At 39.9% G+C, this 15,841-nt stretch overlaps 1 protein-coding gene across 1 annotated transcript in view; it reads left to right on the top strand.

Moving 5' to 3' along the window:
- Positions 1–15,841, top strand: part of PDE6C (phosphodiesterase 6C) — a 66,003-nt gene that overhangs the window by 31,855 nt on the left and 18,307 nt on the right. Inside the window, exons 2-9 of the mRNA XM_054982365.1 lie at positions 3,838–3,990; positions 4,593–4,682; positions 4,930–5,070; positions 5,808–5,882; positions 5,966–6,030; positions 6,121–6,187; positions 7,995–8,042; positions 8,924–9,073. Of these exons, the coding sequence (XP_054838340.1) occupies positions 3,838–3,990; positions 4,593–4,682; positions 4,930–5,070; positions 5,808–5,882; positions 5,966–6,030; positions 6,121–6,187; positions 7,995–8,042; positions 8,924–9,073 (789 nt within the window). The remainder of the gene's footprint in view (positions 1–3,837; positions 3,991–4,592; positions 4,683–4,929; positions 5,071–5,807; positions 5,883–5,965; positions 6,031–6,120; positions 6,188–7,994; positions 8,043–8,923; positions 9,074–15,841) is intronic.

Genomic DNA, 15,841 nt, shown 5'->3' on the forward strand with positions numbered 1-15,841 from the left:
ACCTGAATCGATATGAAGTCTTTTCTGGGGCCAAAATCAACCAGTCCAAAAGCAAAGTATACAGCTTGGACCGACAGACTGGGAACACAGATGTCGCCCTCATGGTGCCCGAGGAGAAGGTTGTGAGAGAACAGAGTAGGGGTAGCAGGGAGGCCACAGAGGAGGAGAAAGCTGAGACAGAGTTGAGGATGTGTGCCGCCTCCATGAAGATCCTAGGAGTTGTCTTCATGTTGAAGGTTGGAGGGAAAAGTGAGAAGCATGGCCGTGATGGGTGCTGGAACAGTTAGAGAAATGGAAGCACTTGGGGTTGTCCACTGGCCAGAAGATCCAGTTCTTTACCACCTACTGTGTACCAGCAAGTAACTACCTGGTCTTCCCTCCACCTAAGTATGCAATACAAATAGTCATCAGGGCAGTCTTTAAGTGGATTTTTGGAACCCTCACATTCCGTCTAGCCAGGGTTGTAGTTTACAAGAGACATAAGGAAGGGAGTCTGGGTCTCCTAGAAAAAGGTTTATGGTTCCTTTCAATTTTTCATGTGTTTAACTGTGGCATCTGGGCATCTAAAGGGTCTTCTTTCTCTTCTTCTGCTTCTTCTGCTTTTGCTGCTAGTTCAGCTGTTTTTTCTACTTTTACCGTTTCTGCTTTTCTTCCTCTTCCTCTTCCTTTATCACCCAAGAGATGTATGTCAGGTATTTCTTTTTCAGCAGCTGGGAGGAAACTAGATGGGCCCAGGAATGGTGGGTGGAGGATTCCTTCCCGAGGCACGTGACCTTGACGGTAAAACAAGGGCTGCTGGACTTTATGTAGGAGCTAGTGCAAGGGGTACAAGACCATCGTATCAAGGCCTTGGAGGTGGAAAGGGCCTGGGAGTCAGGGGCTCCATGGGTGTTTGTGTTGGGCCACCTTGCAGAGAAGTAAGCTAACTCTCTATGATGAGGGGAGGTGTCTTAAAACTGCATTCTCCCTACCTCAGGTATCAAGAGTTTCCCATCCTGATGTTACTGACAGGTCTGTTCCCTACACTTTGAGAGATGTAAGGTGGAGGGCGTACCATACAATCATCCAGGCGGGGGCCACTACCTTCGGAGCCCACAGAGACCAACAGCAGTGCTCCAGGGTAATTTGTAAAAGCCTGATTCAAGACAGCCACAAAACCATCCCCCATGCCCTGAAGGAATGCATGGTTGTAAAAAGAGAATGGGCAGGGGTGGCTATGGTGTTGAAGTGACTGTTCCTCATCTTTCAAAAGCGGGATCACCTCTGGGCTAGAACCTGAGGAATATGGGAGCCCAGGGGAGAGATGGAGACAGGAAGAAAGAGTACTGGACTTCCCGGGAAGGAAACAGGGTCTCTGTAAGGTTCCCTGGCCTGTGGTTTGCCTAGTGAACCTCATCTTCATAAGCAGCGCTATGAGAAACAGATGAGAGAAAATATACACAAAGAAAAAGGTACCACTTTTGGACACGGTATGGTACATCATCTCGTACTTAGACAAAATACAGAGGTGGGAAGAAAAGAGGTCCAAGAGGAAAGTGTGGCTGAGCAGGTGGCAGTGGTACAGCGAGGCGAATCCTTCTGTCCATTGAGAGGTATTGCTTTGTAATTTTGTTCTACAACTTTTCAGGTGTAACTTTGTATCATAACTCTGCGTAACTCTGTGCATTATAATCCTTGTAGCTGTTCACAGTTTTTTTTCAAGCAAGTTTATAGTATTTATAGAAGTGTTTATAGTGGTTTTATAGGTTTATAGTGTTTATAATGCTTATAGTGTTATAGGATTTATAGGGTTCTTCTAATGCTTTTGTAAAGTTCTTCTAAGGTTTTTATGATGTTAATGTTTATGTTCCAAAAGGTTTCTAAAGTGTTTTGCAAGTGTAATTAAGGGTTTTTGATGTTAATAACTGTGCTAACTCTAACCATCTTTAACCGTCCCATCTTTCAATTTTTTAACTGTAAATATGTTTTGTATGTAGAAAGGTTTGTAAAATATAAATCTATTTTCCTAAAAAATCTATTTTCCTAACTGTAACACCAGTTTTTTGAGGGGAAATTCTTTTTAAGAATTCGAAGTATTAAAACCAGTAAAAGCTGAAACCTGTTTATACAGCCTTGATAGAACTAGAGGTGTGTTATTGGCAAAGCAGGTTTGGGTAGCAAGTGGAAACTCCCATTTCAGCCAAGTGAAGAAGGATGAGTTCTTCTTAGGAAAAGGAGATTAATTCTTACCTACTGTCTAAAGGGGGTTTGACTTTGAGGAGGACTCCAGGTCTGTTGCAAAAGGAAAACAGTGGTGAACTAACATCTGGAAACAGAAGTTGAAAAAGATAACTCTGTAAATAAACTTTGTTATTGTAATAAAAGGAATAAACAAAACACCACTCCCTATTAAGAACTAAAAACATAGAAAGTAAATTTAAAGGAAATTGTTTTGCCTGAAACTTAAAGAGTACCTGTGAGTTTCACCTCAGCATTTTCATTCCCTGACTGTCTTTATATCATTCCTGCCTGTTTAATAAAGTTGTTTCTTTTGAGAGTTATTCAGCCTCTAGTGCCATTCCATACAAGGAAGAACAGGGCTCCTGCCTCTCCCCTATCAAGTCCTATCAAGCCAAAAATATAACTGCTAAGCAAGGGTGGGACAAAAGGAACTGTAAAACCACAACTAGAGACATGCTACTTGAGGCTGCTCAGCCAAAGCAGGCAACCTTAGATTTTGGTGGGAAAATCTGCCTCAGCATGAGGAAGAGGAGGTCCATCATACCAGTATTTGGCAAAAAATGTAGAGTTTTTCCCCAAATACCGAGTAGTTCAGTAACAAGACATCACTTCTGGGAGTGATATCATTGTGTTGCTGGCAACATCAATACATCACCAGCAACCATCCCTGACACCTGGGGGAACATGGCAACCCTCACTCATGGAACTAGTTTTATGATTCTTTTAATCTCAACCTATATTTTTAGTTTAGTAGTAGTATAGTATAGTCTATTTTTAGTATAAAATGAAGACATAAGAATAAAGTCTTACCCAGGTAAGACCTAAGTTCTGGGAGAGGAGATAGAATACCTCATCTCTGTCAACTGGTATACAGAGCTGATTGACATATCTATGTACATCCATTGATTGATGGTACATTAAAGATAATACCACCACAGGTAGAACTTCCATGTGCTCTTGAACAAGAAGCCTTTTCACAAAGCTAGGAAACAAATTTAACCACAGTCACCAAAATAAACAATAATTTAGCTTTGAGAAATTGAATTATATACAAGCCTGACAATCCTTTCACCCTTTAATTAATTTGGAAGCTACTCAAGATATTTCCATAATTGTTTTCTGGAAGAAGAACATGATATCTGGTTTAGGATGAAAATATATACCTTAAAATAGGCAGTGGTCACATGAGACCTATGTTAGCGTGTGAGATAATTTTCAGGTGCACATATATGTTTGATATACATCTGAACACAAGCACTTTGATATCCTGTCTCACGTTTTCATTTCTGGGCAAAATGAATGTTCGCAGGATTAGAGAATCATACATTCATTGCCATATGCCATGGTTCACATGTGATTTCTTCTTTTTGTTGATGAGCATTGAACAACGCTATCCTAAGCAGAGTTACACCATTCTAAGCCGACTAATATCTGAACTATCAGCTTATCATCTCCAGCACAACACTTTCACTTATTTGGGTATCTGTTCTGAAGGGAATATCTCAGGACTGTTATGAGAGATCAACCAGCACAGTGCAAATTAAAAGAGGCATTTAAATTAGCAGGAATATTATAAATATTTTTAAAAATCTAATATACTGTTCCTATTTATTTCAGAATGATCATTTTTGTGACTTTGTTGATCAGCAAACAGGCTATACAACTGTCAATATGCTGGCAACTGCAGTTACACAAGGCAAGGAAGTCCTTGCTGTGATTATGGCAGTTAACAAGAAAAATGCTCCTGAATTTTCTAAAGCAGATGAAGAGGTAAGATTTTTTCCCCCAAGGAGCACAGTAGTTTTACAACATGATAGATCCAGTGGAATTGCCACTGACAGAACAGGGAGCACGATCTTGAGAAATTCCTTCCTCCCACAGAAGACATCCATCACCTTGCTCATGTTGTTTGTGTAGCCCCCTGTTTATGAGCACCATTTTTAGGCATGAATTGGGACTGTGGCATGAGTGGGAAAGTGGAGTAGTCCACTTTGCTGACAGAAATCCCTTCTGTTAGCAGAGATTTTCCATGGAATCCAAACCAAAATGAAGGAATAAGTAGGCAGCAGCTACTGATTTGGGAGCACCTGACTGTAGCATTTTTGAAGCACATTGGTACAAGCTGAATCTGCATGGGAGCCTACCAGCTACCACGTCTAAGCTGCTCTGACCATTCCAAGGAAAAGTGCAATGTAAATATAAATAAATGGGCCACAACCCAGCAAAAGTTTAGTATACTTAAGTCCCATGGACTTCAGCACATGTTTAACTTTCTCATTGAAATCCTGAGAACTGAAGTGCTTAACTTTGGCTGGATCATGATGACCATGAGTTTGTCTTATACTTTACTTGTTTTGTGTTTTTCATTGCAGGTTTTTAAGAAATATATTAATTTTATTTCAATTCCTTTAAAACAATACCACACTACATACCTGTACAATATTGAATCCAGAAAAAGTCAGGTAAGGAACTATTTAGTAGCTTGCCTAAGTGCAAGGCCAATGAATATTCCATTGTTAAGTATTAATTTTATTGCTGTAATTAATGCTTCAACAGTGCCATAGTAAAATTAAAATATGGTAGATATATTAACTGTGCCACATTTTTTCTTATATGATTTTAGGTTCTTTCTGTAATGGCTTTTCTGCTCTATTTCCCTAACTGCAATTTTTAAAATTCTGTCTTTACTCTTTTCTCTCTCTAAAACAGATGCTCTTGTGGTCTGCCAACAAAGTGTTTGAAGAGCTTACAGATATTGAGCGACAGTTTCACAAAGCATTGTACACTATTCGAATGTATTTGAACTGTGAAAGATACTCTGTTGGTCTTCTCGACATGACCAAAGAGAAGGTCACTATCATTTTATTTAAAATTAGAAAATAAAGTAGCTCAAAATGTAACTCAAAATGATTACCCAAGACTCAGTCCTGCACACTGTTGACTTTAGTGGGATTTTAACTATGCACAGATCTAAGCCCAAATCTACTGTCCATTACTAGATGAAATTTGATGACAATTTTCAGGCTTGCTGTTCTATGGAATTAAAAAAAGATTATTTATAGTCCGCCTTTCTCCTCCACCAACCCTGCATAGGCAGCAGGGGAGGGTGGAGTTGCTATTATACTCTGTGAGTCTTTCAACTTCTGTAGACTTCCAGTACAAACTATAGCTGGCATTGTATGCTCCTTACATTGGGAACTAAGGGCAGACTAGGTATTCTGCTTGTTTACCAGCTCCCCAGTAAACACCCTTTCTGAGTTGGCTGTTGGATGTGGTGCTGGAGACAGTTAGACTGATTGTTCTGGGTGACTTCAACATCCATGCTGAGCCCAGGCCAGCTTCTTTGGCAGCTCTAGGCCAAATAGTGACAGAACCCACACATGAACTTAATCTTTTACACTGAGTGTTTGAGGGAAGGTCTTCTTTTGGGATTGGAGATTCAGCCTGAACCATGGTCTGACCATTACCTAGTGAAGTCAAGGGTGAATATGGCCCTAATACCCAACAAAAAAGGGGTGAAATACTAAAATGGTCCACCCGGAAAGGCTCAGGAAACTCCTTGCTAATTCATATTTCCTTACTTCCAGGAGTTTTATGATGAATGGCCAATCAAACTGGGAGAAGTAGAGCCGTATAAAGGACCAAAAACACCTGATGGTCGAGTGAGTTTCCTCTTTATAAATAACTGTTTTCAGAACATTCTTTGCTTATAGATTATTACATTGCTTTTTTCACTTGCATTTAGGAAGTCAACTTTTATAAGATAATTGATTATATTTTACATGGAAAAGAAGAAATCAAAGTCATTCCGTGAGTATTTATTGGTCCATCTGTTCCATCATAGCTATTTTTGCATGTTCAGGTTAGAGGTGCTCATATTACCTTATTCTCTTCTTGAAGATCACCCCCTGCTGACCACTGGTGTCTTGTTAGTGGGTTGCCAACTTACGTTGCTGAAAATGGATTTGTAAGTTCCATATTATATTTCTTTTGAACTGTGTATGTGTGTGTGTTTTTTTAAATTAAAAAGATCCCCCCCCAAAATCAGTGTTCACAGTTATCTAAATAAGTTATTTCACTAGACCACTTCAGACCTCTTATGAACACATAGGGGGAGTGGATTCATATATATATTCATATATATATTGGCTGCACCTACACCTACACCTACATTACTATTTATTTATTTTTTTAATTAAAATATTTTTATCATTGTTCTAGGGTTGCCAGCCATAGCTAGCAACCTGGTAGGCATATGGAGGGGGGCAATTTTGACAGCGCATGATGTCATTTTTGATGCAAAGCTAGAAGCATCAGGGTAACACTCTAAGATTGACCACAAATTCTATGGTTAACTGATAGAGTTTTGAGAGAATCCTAAGGTGTTGCCCCAAAGCAATAATATCACTTTCAGTTTTGCACCATAAGTGATGTCACACATTGCTGCAACATTGAAGAGTACCACCTCCCACCCCACCCCCAGCTGAACTGTCAAGTGGCAGCAGAGAATGATAGGCCCAGGTCAGGAAGTCGTCTGCTATAGTGGGAGTTTGGGCACCCTAGGGATGTTGTCACCGAATTGCAAACTCAAAATGGTTTATTTATTTATTTATTTATTTTATTGGATTTATATCCCGCCCTCCCCGCAAGCGGGCTCAGGGTGCGTCACAACATCATAAAAACCACAATTTAAAATACAATCAATAACAATTAAAATCATAAAAATAAAATCAATGGATCTCAAAAAGTGGAGTGGAACAAAGATGTATACAATATGTACAATAAAACTTCAACATGAAAGCACTACAAAAAACAGACCATTAACAATAATTTAACAATCAATCATACCTTTTCATGGCAGCCAGCTGAGTAACAATGCAATGCCTGGCAACCAGCAGAAGATGGGGGAGGCAGAACTTCTGTACTGAGAGGGTGCAATTTGTGCCATGGGCCAATGATGTCACTTCTGATGTGACCCATATAGCCTTGAGGTTATAGTACTGTGGAGCCAGTTTAGATGCCAAATGTAATTGGTAGAATGCATTCTTAGCAATAGCACTGATTAGCTTCTCAATCACTAGAGTAGGGTTGCCAACTCCAGGTTCTGAAATTTTTGGAGATTTGGGGGGGTGGAGTCTGGAAAGAGTAGGATTTGGGGAGGGGAAGGACCAAAGCAGACAGTGCCATAGAGCCCAGCCTCCAAAGCAGCCATTTTCTCCAGGGGAACTGATCATTATCAACTGGAACTCATCTGTAATTCTGGGAGATCTCCAGGCCCCACTTGAAGGTTGACAACTCTCCATCAGGTCCAAAAGTCCCATTACGTTCCTCACACATTCTGCCAAATGCCAGTGACAACATGACTATCCAGATTTGGCACCACAACTAACTCTAGACTTCCAGGTTTCCCAATCAGCATCTCTTCCATATTATCTGGATTCAGCTCCAGTGTCTTCCCCCTTTTTTTTTTACCAGGTAGTAAGGTAAAACGGGGGTGGGGGGGGGGGAGAGACACTAGAGCTGGTTGCTTGTCATCAACATATTGACAACATGTAATCCCAAAGGTGCTGATAATCTCATTTAGTGTTTTAACATGGATATTAAACAACATAGACAAGAGACCCAAAATCTGAGGAAGCAAATGTATCAACTCCCCATGAGTGTATTTGGCATTGTCCATGCTTACTAGTAGGATCAGTGTGCATGTGTGTGCACATATAAACATGTGCATGCATGTAGGGGCTTCTTTTTATTGTATGCCTTTCTTTCCATAGATTTGTAATATGATGAATGCACCTGCAGATGAATACTTCAATTTTCAGGTAACATCTTTTCCTTTATTCTGATCGTACACTAGCAACAGAATGTGTGAGTTGTAAGTCAAGGTTGCCCTAAGTGTTTTCTGATGACTATTTTAGAGTGAAAGAAACACTCAAGAGGGAGGCAAATATTCCATGAATTTAGCCTTGCTGACCAATTTGCATGTGATTGCATGGTTTTGATCTCATTTTTAACTGTAAACGAGTCTTCTTCTTATGAAGAGTGCCAACATCATCATATCAGGTGGATGTGGCTATCTGGCAATGCTGCTGAAGGCAATTTGACTGTGCCCTTCCTCTGAATTAGCAGTATTTTACACCCCAGTGACATCATCCTGCATTCAAATTTGATTAGTTACATCAATCATGAAAAGATGATTGATTTGAACAACGAAATGGTACTGAAGAAGCGGCTGATTAGGTACTGGCTACAGCTGTGAAGCATCCTACAGTAAAGCGTGCGTGGAATGTAAAGTACCATAAGGGAATAAGGTCGGAAAATGTGCTACTGCAGTTATGAACTTGTTTTTAACAACTCGTGGTAATTGCTAACAAGTTCTGATTGACTGTATGCATTTGTAATTTTTCCCCCTAATAAAAGCAATCACGGCCTCTTTTTAAAAGAAAAAATAAAATGTGCCAGTAGGAGGAGCACAGGGAATGCTTTGCCCCCAAATTTGCCAGATACAGTGGGGTTTTGTGGTAGGGTTCCCAGTCCCCTAGTGGAAATGGAGAATCCCCCACTCCCAGCCTCTGGACTGTCACCTTTTATTTTTCATTTAGATCCTAACTTTGAACTTTCTATCTATAACACAGACATACATACCTCTATTGCTGTTTTTAAATAAGTATGTGACACTACCTATTCTTTTACTGTTCTGTAGAAAGAAGCTTTTGATGAGACAGGTTGGCTTATCAAAAATGTCCTGTCTTTACCTATTGTCAACAAAAAGGAAGAAATTGTTGGTGTAGCTACATTTTACAACAGGAAAGATGGCAAACCCTTTGATGAATATGATGAACAGATTACTGAAGTAAGGCTTAAAGATTGATATTGTCAAGTTGCAGTGTAAAAAGAAATGACTTTTTATTTAAAAGCTTTAACTGATTTAATCAATTGATTCATCAAATAAAACTAATTTTATGTTAAGGCACTTGAATGTCTGGGATCTAGTATAAAAATCTTAAATATTTTCTAATGTTTCTTCAGTATCCCAAAAAGAGGGGGGTATATTGCTGTTTTGATAATATCACATGTATTTATGTTTAACTAACTAATGGTAAGAAGTATTGAAATAGCAAACCAACAGAGGATGCAGCAGTAAAGCAAGGAACTGGAAGGGCAGCTTCTGGTCAGAGGTCAGAAGGGCCGTTTTCACACTACTTACTTGCTTCTGGAACATAGCGAAACATAGCACAAAAACTGTGGAAGATAGCGCCTTCTCGCGAGAGTTTTGTGCGATGTCGTGCAAAACTCTCGTGAGAAGATGCTATCTTCTGCGTTTTTTGCGCTACATTTCGCAATGTTCCAGAAGCAAGTAAGTAGTGTGAAAACGGCCAAAGACAGCTAAGGAAGGAGTTATACTTGCAGTCAGTTTGTTCCAAACTTAACTAGCAATAAAGCCTGAGTTAGTCCTTATGTATGTACCAACAAAACATGGTGTCAGAAGTACAAGTACTTTTCCGAAAAAGAGGAAAAAGCTCAAGAAGCTTCAAGAAGTACCAAGTCCACTCAGAGGAACAAGCAGACATTGCAGCTGTGGCAGCCAGTCTAATTCCAGTTCCTGGGCCTATGGAAATGAAAGATGATATTTTCAATAACTGGAAGTTTTTCAAGGCACAGTGGGAGAATTATGAAATTGCAACAGAATTAGATGACAAGGCCAAAAAGTCAGACTTGCCAGTTTATTGTCTGTGATAGGGAGAGAATGTGACTTACTCTAGCAGCATCTAAATATATCATCAGCAGACAGGGAAGATCTCTCCAAATTATTACAAGCACTGCAAAAACATATGGAACCTGCCAGAAATGTAAATCTATGAAAGATATCTCTTTAACAAATGTAATTAAGAACCTACTGAAACCACAGTATGTTGCTAGGCTGCCTAAAGTGGCAGATTCCTGTGCATATGGTACTTTGCAAGAAGAATTGATCAAGGACACATTGGTCATAGGTATAAAAGGCAAAGGAACACAAATGAAAATGCTCAGAAAGCCTGCATTAACACTGCAAGAAGCAATAGATCTGTGCAAATACAAGTGATCCACCCATCAGATGCAGAGAGTATGCATTATAGTCACAAAAGTAAATATAATATACAACAAAAACAATCCTTTAAGAAGATTAAAGAGTTTAGCAGTTCCCAAAATGAAAGCTGTGGATATTGTGGCATGCAGCATGACTTGCCCATCTTTTGGCATTTTGTATAGCAGTTGTGTGTGTGGGGGGGGGGGGATCATTTTGCCAGAGTTTGCAAACTTCTGAAGCAGAAACAAGCTACACACCACTTGAGACAAGTAAACAATTATGACCAGTGCAATAATTCAGATACTGATATCTTTTGCATGCATGACATTAATACAATAAGTGCTAAAACTCCAAGGTGCTTTATAAAGCTTAGGTTGGCACCCTGTAAATAAACACTGAGATCCTGGTGTAAGCATGAGATTGAATGCCAAATAGATAGTGGTGTATCTGTAAATGTAATGAGTTACTGGGACTTTCTTAACATGCAGGATGGGGCAGCAAAACTAAAGTCAAACAGAGATTGTATGATGGCGCCATCATTACACCACTGGCAGCTGAATACCAAGGAAAAGAGTACCTACTGGAATTCCAGGTTGTAAATTCCAACCAGAAGCCCATCCTATCAGCAGATATCAGTGAACTCCTGAAAGTGGATAAGCAACATGGTAGTCAAAGAGAAACCTGGTAAACTTTGCATTTGCACAGACCCAAACCATTTAAACAAGGCACTGCTAAGAGCTCACTACCAAATGCCCACCAAAGAAGAAATTTTACCTGACCTTGCCAAGGCAAAAATATTTTCAGTACTAGAGGCAAATAATGGATTTTGACAAATTTTACTAGATAAAGCAAGCAGCGACCTTACTACCTTTTGGACTCCAGAAGGCTGCTACAGATGGCTATGATTGCCCTTCGGTATAGAACCAGCAGCTTGATGAATATCAATGTCATCAATGGTTTGTGTTGGTAGGCCTCACAGGAATCAGTGTAATTGCAGATGACATTTTAGTGTATGGTTGTGGTGATACCACAGAGGCAGCCATTGCAGACTGTGATCATAGTCTCATTTATCCCTTGGAAAGGGCCAGAAAAACGAATCTTAAACTCAGCAAAGACAAGGTGAGGCTACTACTGATGGCAGTACCATACATGGGTCACCTTTTAACAACACAAGGCTTGCAACCAGATCCTGAAAAGGTGAGAGCAATACAGGATATGCCCAAACTAACCAATACTAAATCACTGTAGCAATATCTAGGATTTGCCAGTTATCTAACTAAATTTCTCCCTTGCCTTTCCAATGTCCCTGAACTTCTAAGACAACTCCTGGATACAGTTACAAAATGGAGGTGGCTACTCAAACATGATATAGCCCTCCAACAGATTAAAGATCTGGTTACTAAGCACTCAGTTTTGAAATATTACAGTATGAATGAAGAAGTGACTAACCAACCAATGTGATGCCAGTGAAACCGGTGTGGGTGCAGTACTCTTGCAAAATGGACAGCCTGTTCTATTTGCATCAAAATCTATCACAGACAGAATAGTAGTACTCACAAATTGAAAAGGAATGCTTAGCAACAGTATTTGCATGTGAAAAATTTGACCGATACATATGAGGTCAGAAAATCCATCCAGGTTTATAAAATAATAGAAATCATTTTCAAGAAGCCATTGCTATTAGCTCCAAAACAACTTCAATGCATACTTCTCAGACTACAGCGTTATTCCTTAGATATGCATTATAAAAAAGGGAAAGAGAGCACATAGCTGATCTCCTGTCCAGGGCAAGACTATGAGACACTTAACCTACTGAAAGCTAAAGAACTATGATGAGAGTTGGAAAATATCCATCAAGCCAGTCACCTACCTATCTCAAAGCAAGGACTTCAGAAAGTCATGGAAAGCATGCAGCAGGATAATGATCTACAAATTTTAATTTCTGTTATTTTAGCAGGTTGGCCAAACTCCAAGGATGAAGCCCCAGTGTCAACTCAACGATACTGGAACTATCGCGATGAACTCAGTGTCTAAGATGGCATCTGTTATGAGCCTGGGCCTAGTGAGGCCTAGTGGCTCTGGGGAAGCTTACACTAAAGTGACTGCAGGGCCTACATTTTCCAGGTTCCCTTTGGCCCCTGTGATTGGGTAGGAGGGAATTTGGAGGGAAAATTTACACCATTAGGAAAGTAGGGGGATAGTGCCTGAGAGAAGAGATAAACGGCCTCATCACAGTGGGAGGGTGTTCACTTTTAGGGAGTAGAGCTGAGGAGAGGCTACTGCAGATGGAGTGATCTCTCATCCAGAAGGGGTGAGACAGTTGGAAGTCAGTCACCAGGAGATAGTAAGAACAGTCTAATTAGACGCGTTAGGGTGTTTTTAGTTTTGTTTGGTCAAATCCACATTACTCATTCTAAGTCACATGTTCCCCGCATTCCCCACGCAATCCCGAGTGCCGGTCACATTACCTCATTAAACAGACGCATTTCATTCGCATTTCTCCCGAATATGTGGTCACAGGTTTTCAACGGGAGTTTCACGGTGGCCGTGAACGGGCCAATGCGCAATTTACATGGTTTTTTTAAAAACCACCGCCCTTCCTGTCTCTCCGGCCGTTCTGAGAATTCCTATTGGCTGATTCAACTTGCAAGTGCTCCGTAGTCTGCAAAAGACTGTTTTTGACTTCATAGCATTGGATTTATTGATTATGCTGTTTCTGAATCAAATCTGGTAGTTTGAAAAATCATTTTGGGGTGAATCCATCCTCAGAACGGACTCGCGAAACTTCCTTTTGAACTGTTTTTTATTTTTTTAATTTTATATTACTGTAATATTGAAATTATGAAATATTGAAATAATGACACTCCAAGGAAGTGAAACTTCAGTAAAATTCAGGCACTGAACTGTCCTGCATAGGAAATGCCCAGGAAAGCTTCCCACATGTTTCCAAATTTCCAAAAAAGCAACGGGAGAGAGCCATCAGTGCTGTCAGTGGGGAAAAGAGAGGCATCATTATCTTCAATGATGTTTCTTTATAAGGCAAGATCAAAATAATGGAAAAGTGCGCTCAAAAAAATTTAAAAAATGGGCGGGGAAAAAGGTCCCGCCCCAAAAAGCGGTTTTCGAGCGGCCATGTGACTGGAGGGACGCGCGAGAAAGACGGATTGGAAGCAGGAATGTGAACGAAGAGGAAAAAATCGCGGATTGGAGGCAAACGGAAGATATCCGATAAACATGCGGGTAATGGGTGAATGTGGATTTGACCTTTGTTCACCAACCTTTACTATTCTCTTTAATCTACAAAGTTGAGAACCAGTTATTAATAAACCTTTTAAATAAAGTTCGTTATTATTCTGCCTGGGTCCTCATGCCTCATTTGGTCACATAATAAATCAAACCTACTGGGAAAGAGTCAACAAAACGGGTTGGTTGGGTGCTCTGTCTGGGCCCTTCCTAGGAAACCTGTACCAGAGTGGTGGCAGCCTACAGACAGCTTCCCTGGGCCCCAGCAGCTGTGACAGCATCATGTTTAAAGGACACAGAATACTTATACCAAAAGCCATGAGAAAAGAGATATTGTCAAGAATACATCATAGTCATTCTGGGGTAGAAGGATGTTTGAGAAAACATCCTGTGGTATTCTGGCAAACATTGCTAATGAAATTCAAGACTTAATAAGAAATTGTGATGCAGGTATAAAATCCCAGCTAAGTCAACAGAAGGAACCACTGATATGTCACATTCCTAATAGGCCTTTGAGCAAGGTAGGCATGGACATCTTTATACAGAATGACAGCTATTATCTCATCATCGTGGACTATTACTCTGAATGATAAGCTGCCAGATACTACAACAGCAATCATCGTAGAAAGAGTTAGGATCCACTTCTGCAGACTTGGCATACCCGAGTGTGTGATTTAAGGTGGCTCACAGTTCACCAGTAAAGAATTTGCCCATTTTGCCAAAGAGTGGGAGTTTCAACATAAAACAAGCTCTCTGTACAACAGTCAATCCAATGATAAAGCTGAATCTGCAGTCAGGATTGCGAAAACATTCTTTAAAAAATGACTAGAAGCAAAGAAAACCTTTGGCAAGCTATTCTGGAGTAAAGAAACATTCCCACAGTGGGCATGACTACTAGCCCAGTACAAAGACTCCTGTCTAGGTGAACACATTCCCTATTTCTCACAACTCTTGCACTATTAAAACCCGAAGCTGCAGAAAGGGTTACGAATCAGTTGAAATGCAAACTTAGTAAAGCTAAATTCTATTATGACAAACATACTAAAGAGCTACCACAATTACACATTGGATATGCAGTATGTGTCCAGTTTCCTCAAGAAAAGATGTGCCCATGGGAACAAGGAATTTGTAGTGGGCAACTGAACCACTGCATATATGCTGTTAAAGTTAATGGATATAGAAGAAATCATAAATGTATTTGTCCAATGAAGTCTAAGGGGATCTCAGGTGTACCAGGGCTGTCAGATGATGATATACTGGATCCATCAGGCCCTGAACAATCTCATGATGATCCATACACTGTATTGCAAACAGAATCAGAAGTTTAAGGGAGCAATGGAACCTTGCAGCCCCAATGGATGTTGGAAACAGAGAGGATAACAGAGATATGCAGCTACATATAGTGGCCCCAAGAAAAGTACATGAATTCGCAGCCACATCAAACCACCAGCACGATATGAAGATTATCTAATGAACTACCAACAAGATAACAATTTACCAACGTTACATAGTCATGGCTTATCTCATTTTTATAACGTTTTTAAAAATGTTTAGTTATACTACTGTTTTTATGTGCATGTGTTCTTCAACAAATAAGATGCAGGGGGTATTAGAAAAGATGGTTATGCTGACCAACAGAGGGGTGCGGCAGCAAAGACTGCATTTAGTAATCAAGGAGCTGGAACTGCGGCTTCTGGTCAGAGGACAGATTGCTAAGGGAGGACTTTTAGTTGCAACCAGTTTGTTCCAGACTTACTTGCAATAAAACCTGAGTTTGTGAAGCTACGTCTGCACCAACAAAACAAGAAAACAGAGAGTTAATCCATCAAAAATGGTTTGATGGCCCTAAGTCTGAAATATTCTGATCTTAAATATTTGTAGTGGTATTATCAGCTTCTGACATTGTTGCATAGCTAACAAGACAATAGGTCCTGTTATGGTAAGGCCAATTTCAGTATGTATGTATTCTTTATTACAGCACTTAGCCAGTACATTAAACATAAAATTTAAGTGCACATGGCCAATTTCAGTAGATAATGCCAGTCTGAGTAGATAATGCTGAGCTTGATAGGCCAGGGGTCTGATACAGTATAAAGTGTGTATATGTATGCTCAGGTTTTAGGAATGTGTTGTGAAGGTCAGTTTTACTAAAAGAAAATGTTGGTCTGACCTATTTATGAAGACATTTCCCATTAAAATTTGCACAAAATTTATAGAATAAGAACAAGCCACTGTTTCTGTCCAAAACAGCAATCATATGCAATGCAGAATTAGCATTACATTTCCAGAGGTGTGAATTTTAGGGGCTCA

This window comes from Eublepharis macularius, chromosome 6, assembly GCF_028583425.1.
Source record: "Eublepharis macularius isolate TG4126 chromosome 6, MPM_Emac_v1.0, whole genome shotgun sequence".
NCBI classification, from domain to species: domain Eukaryota; kingdom Metazoa; phylum Chordata; class Lepidosauria; order Squamata; family Eublepharidae; genus Eublepharis; species Eublepharis macularius.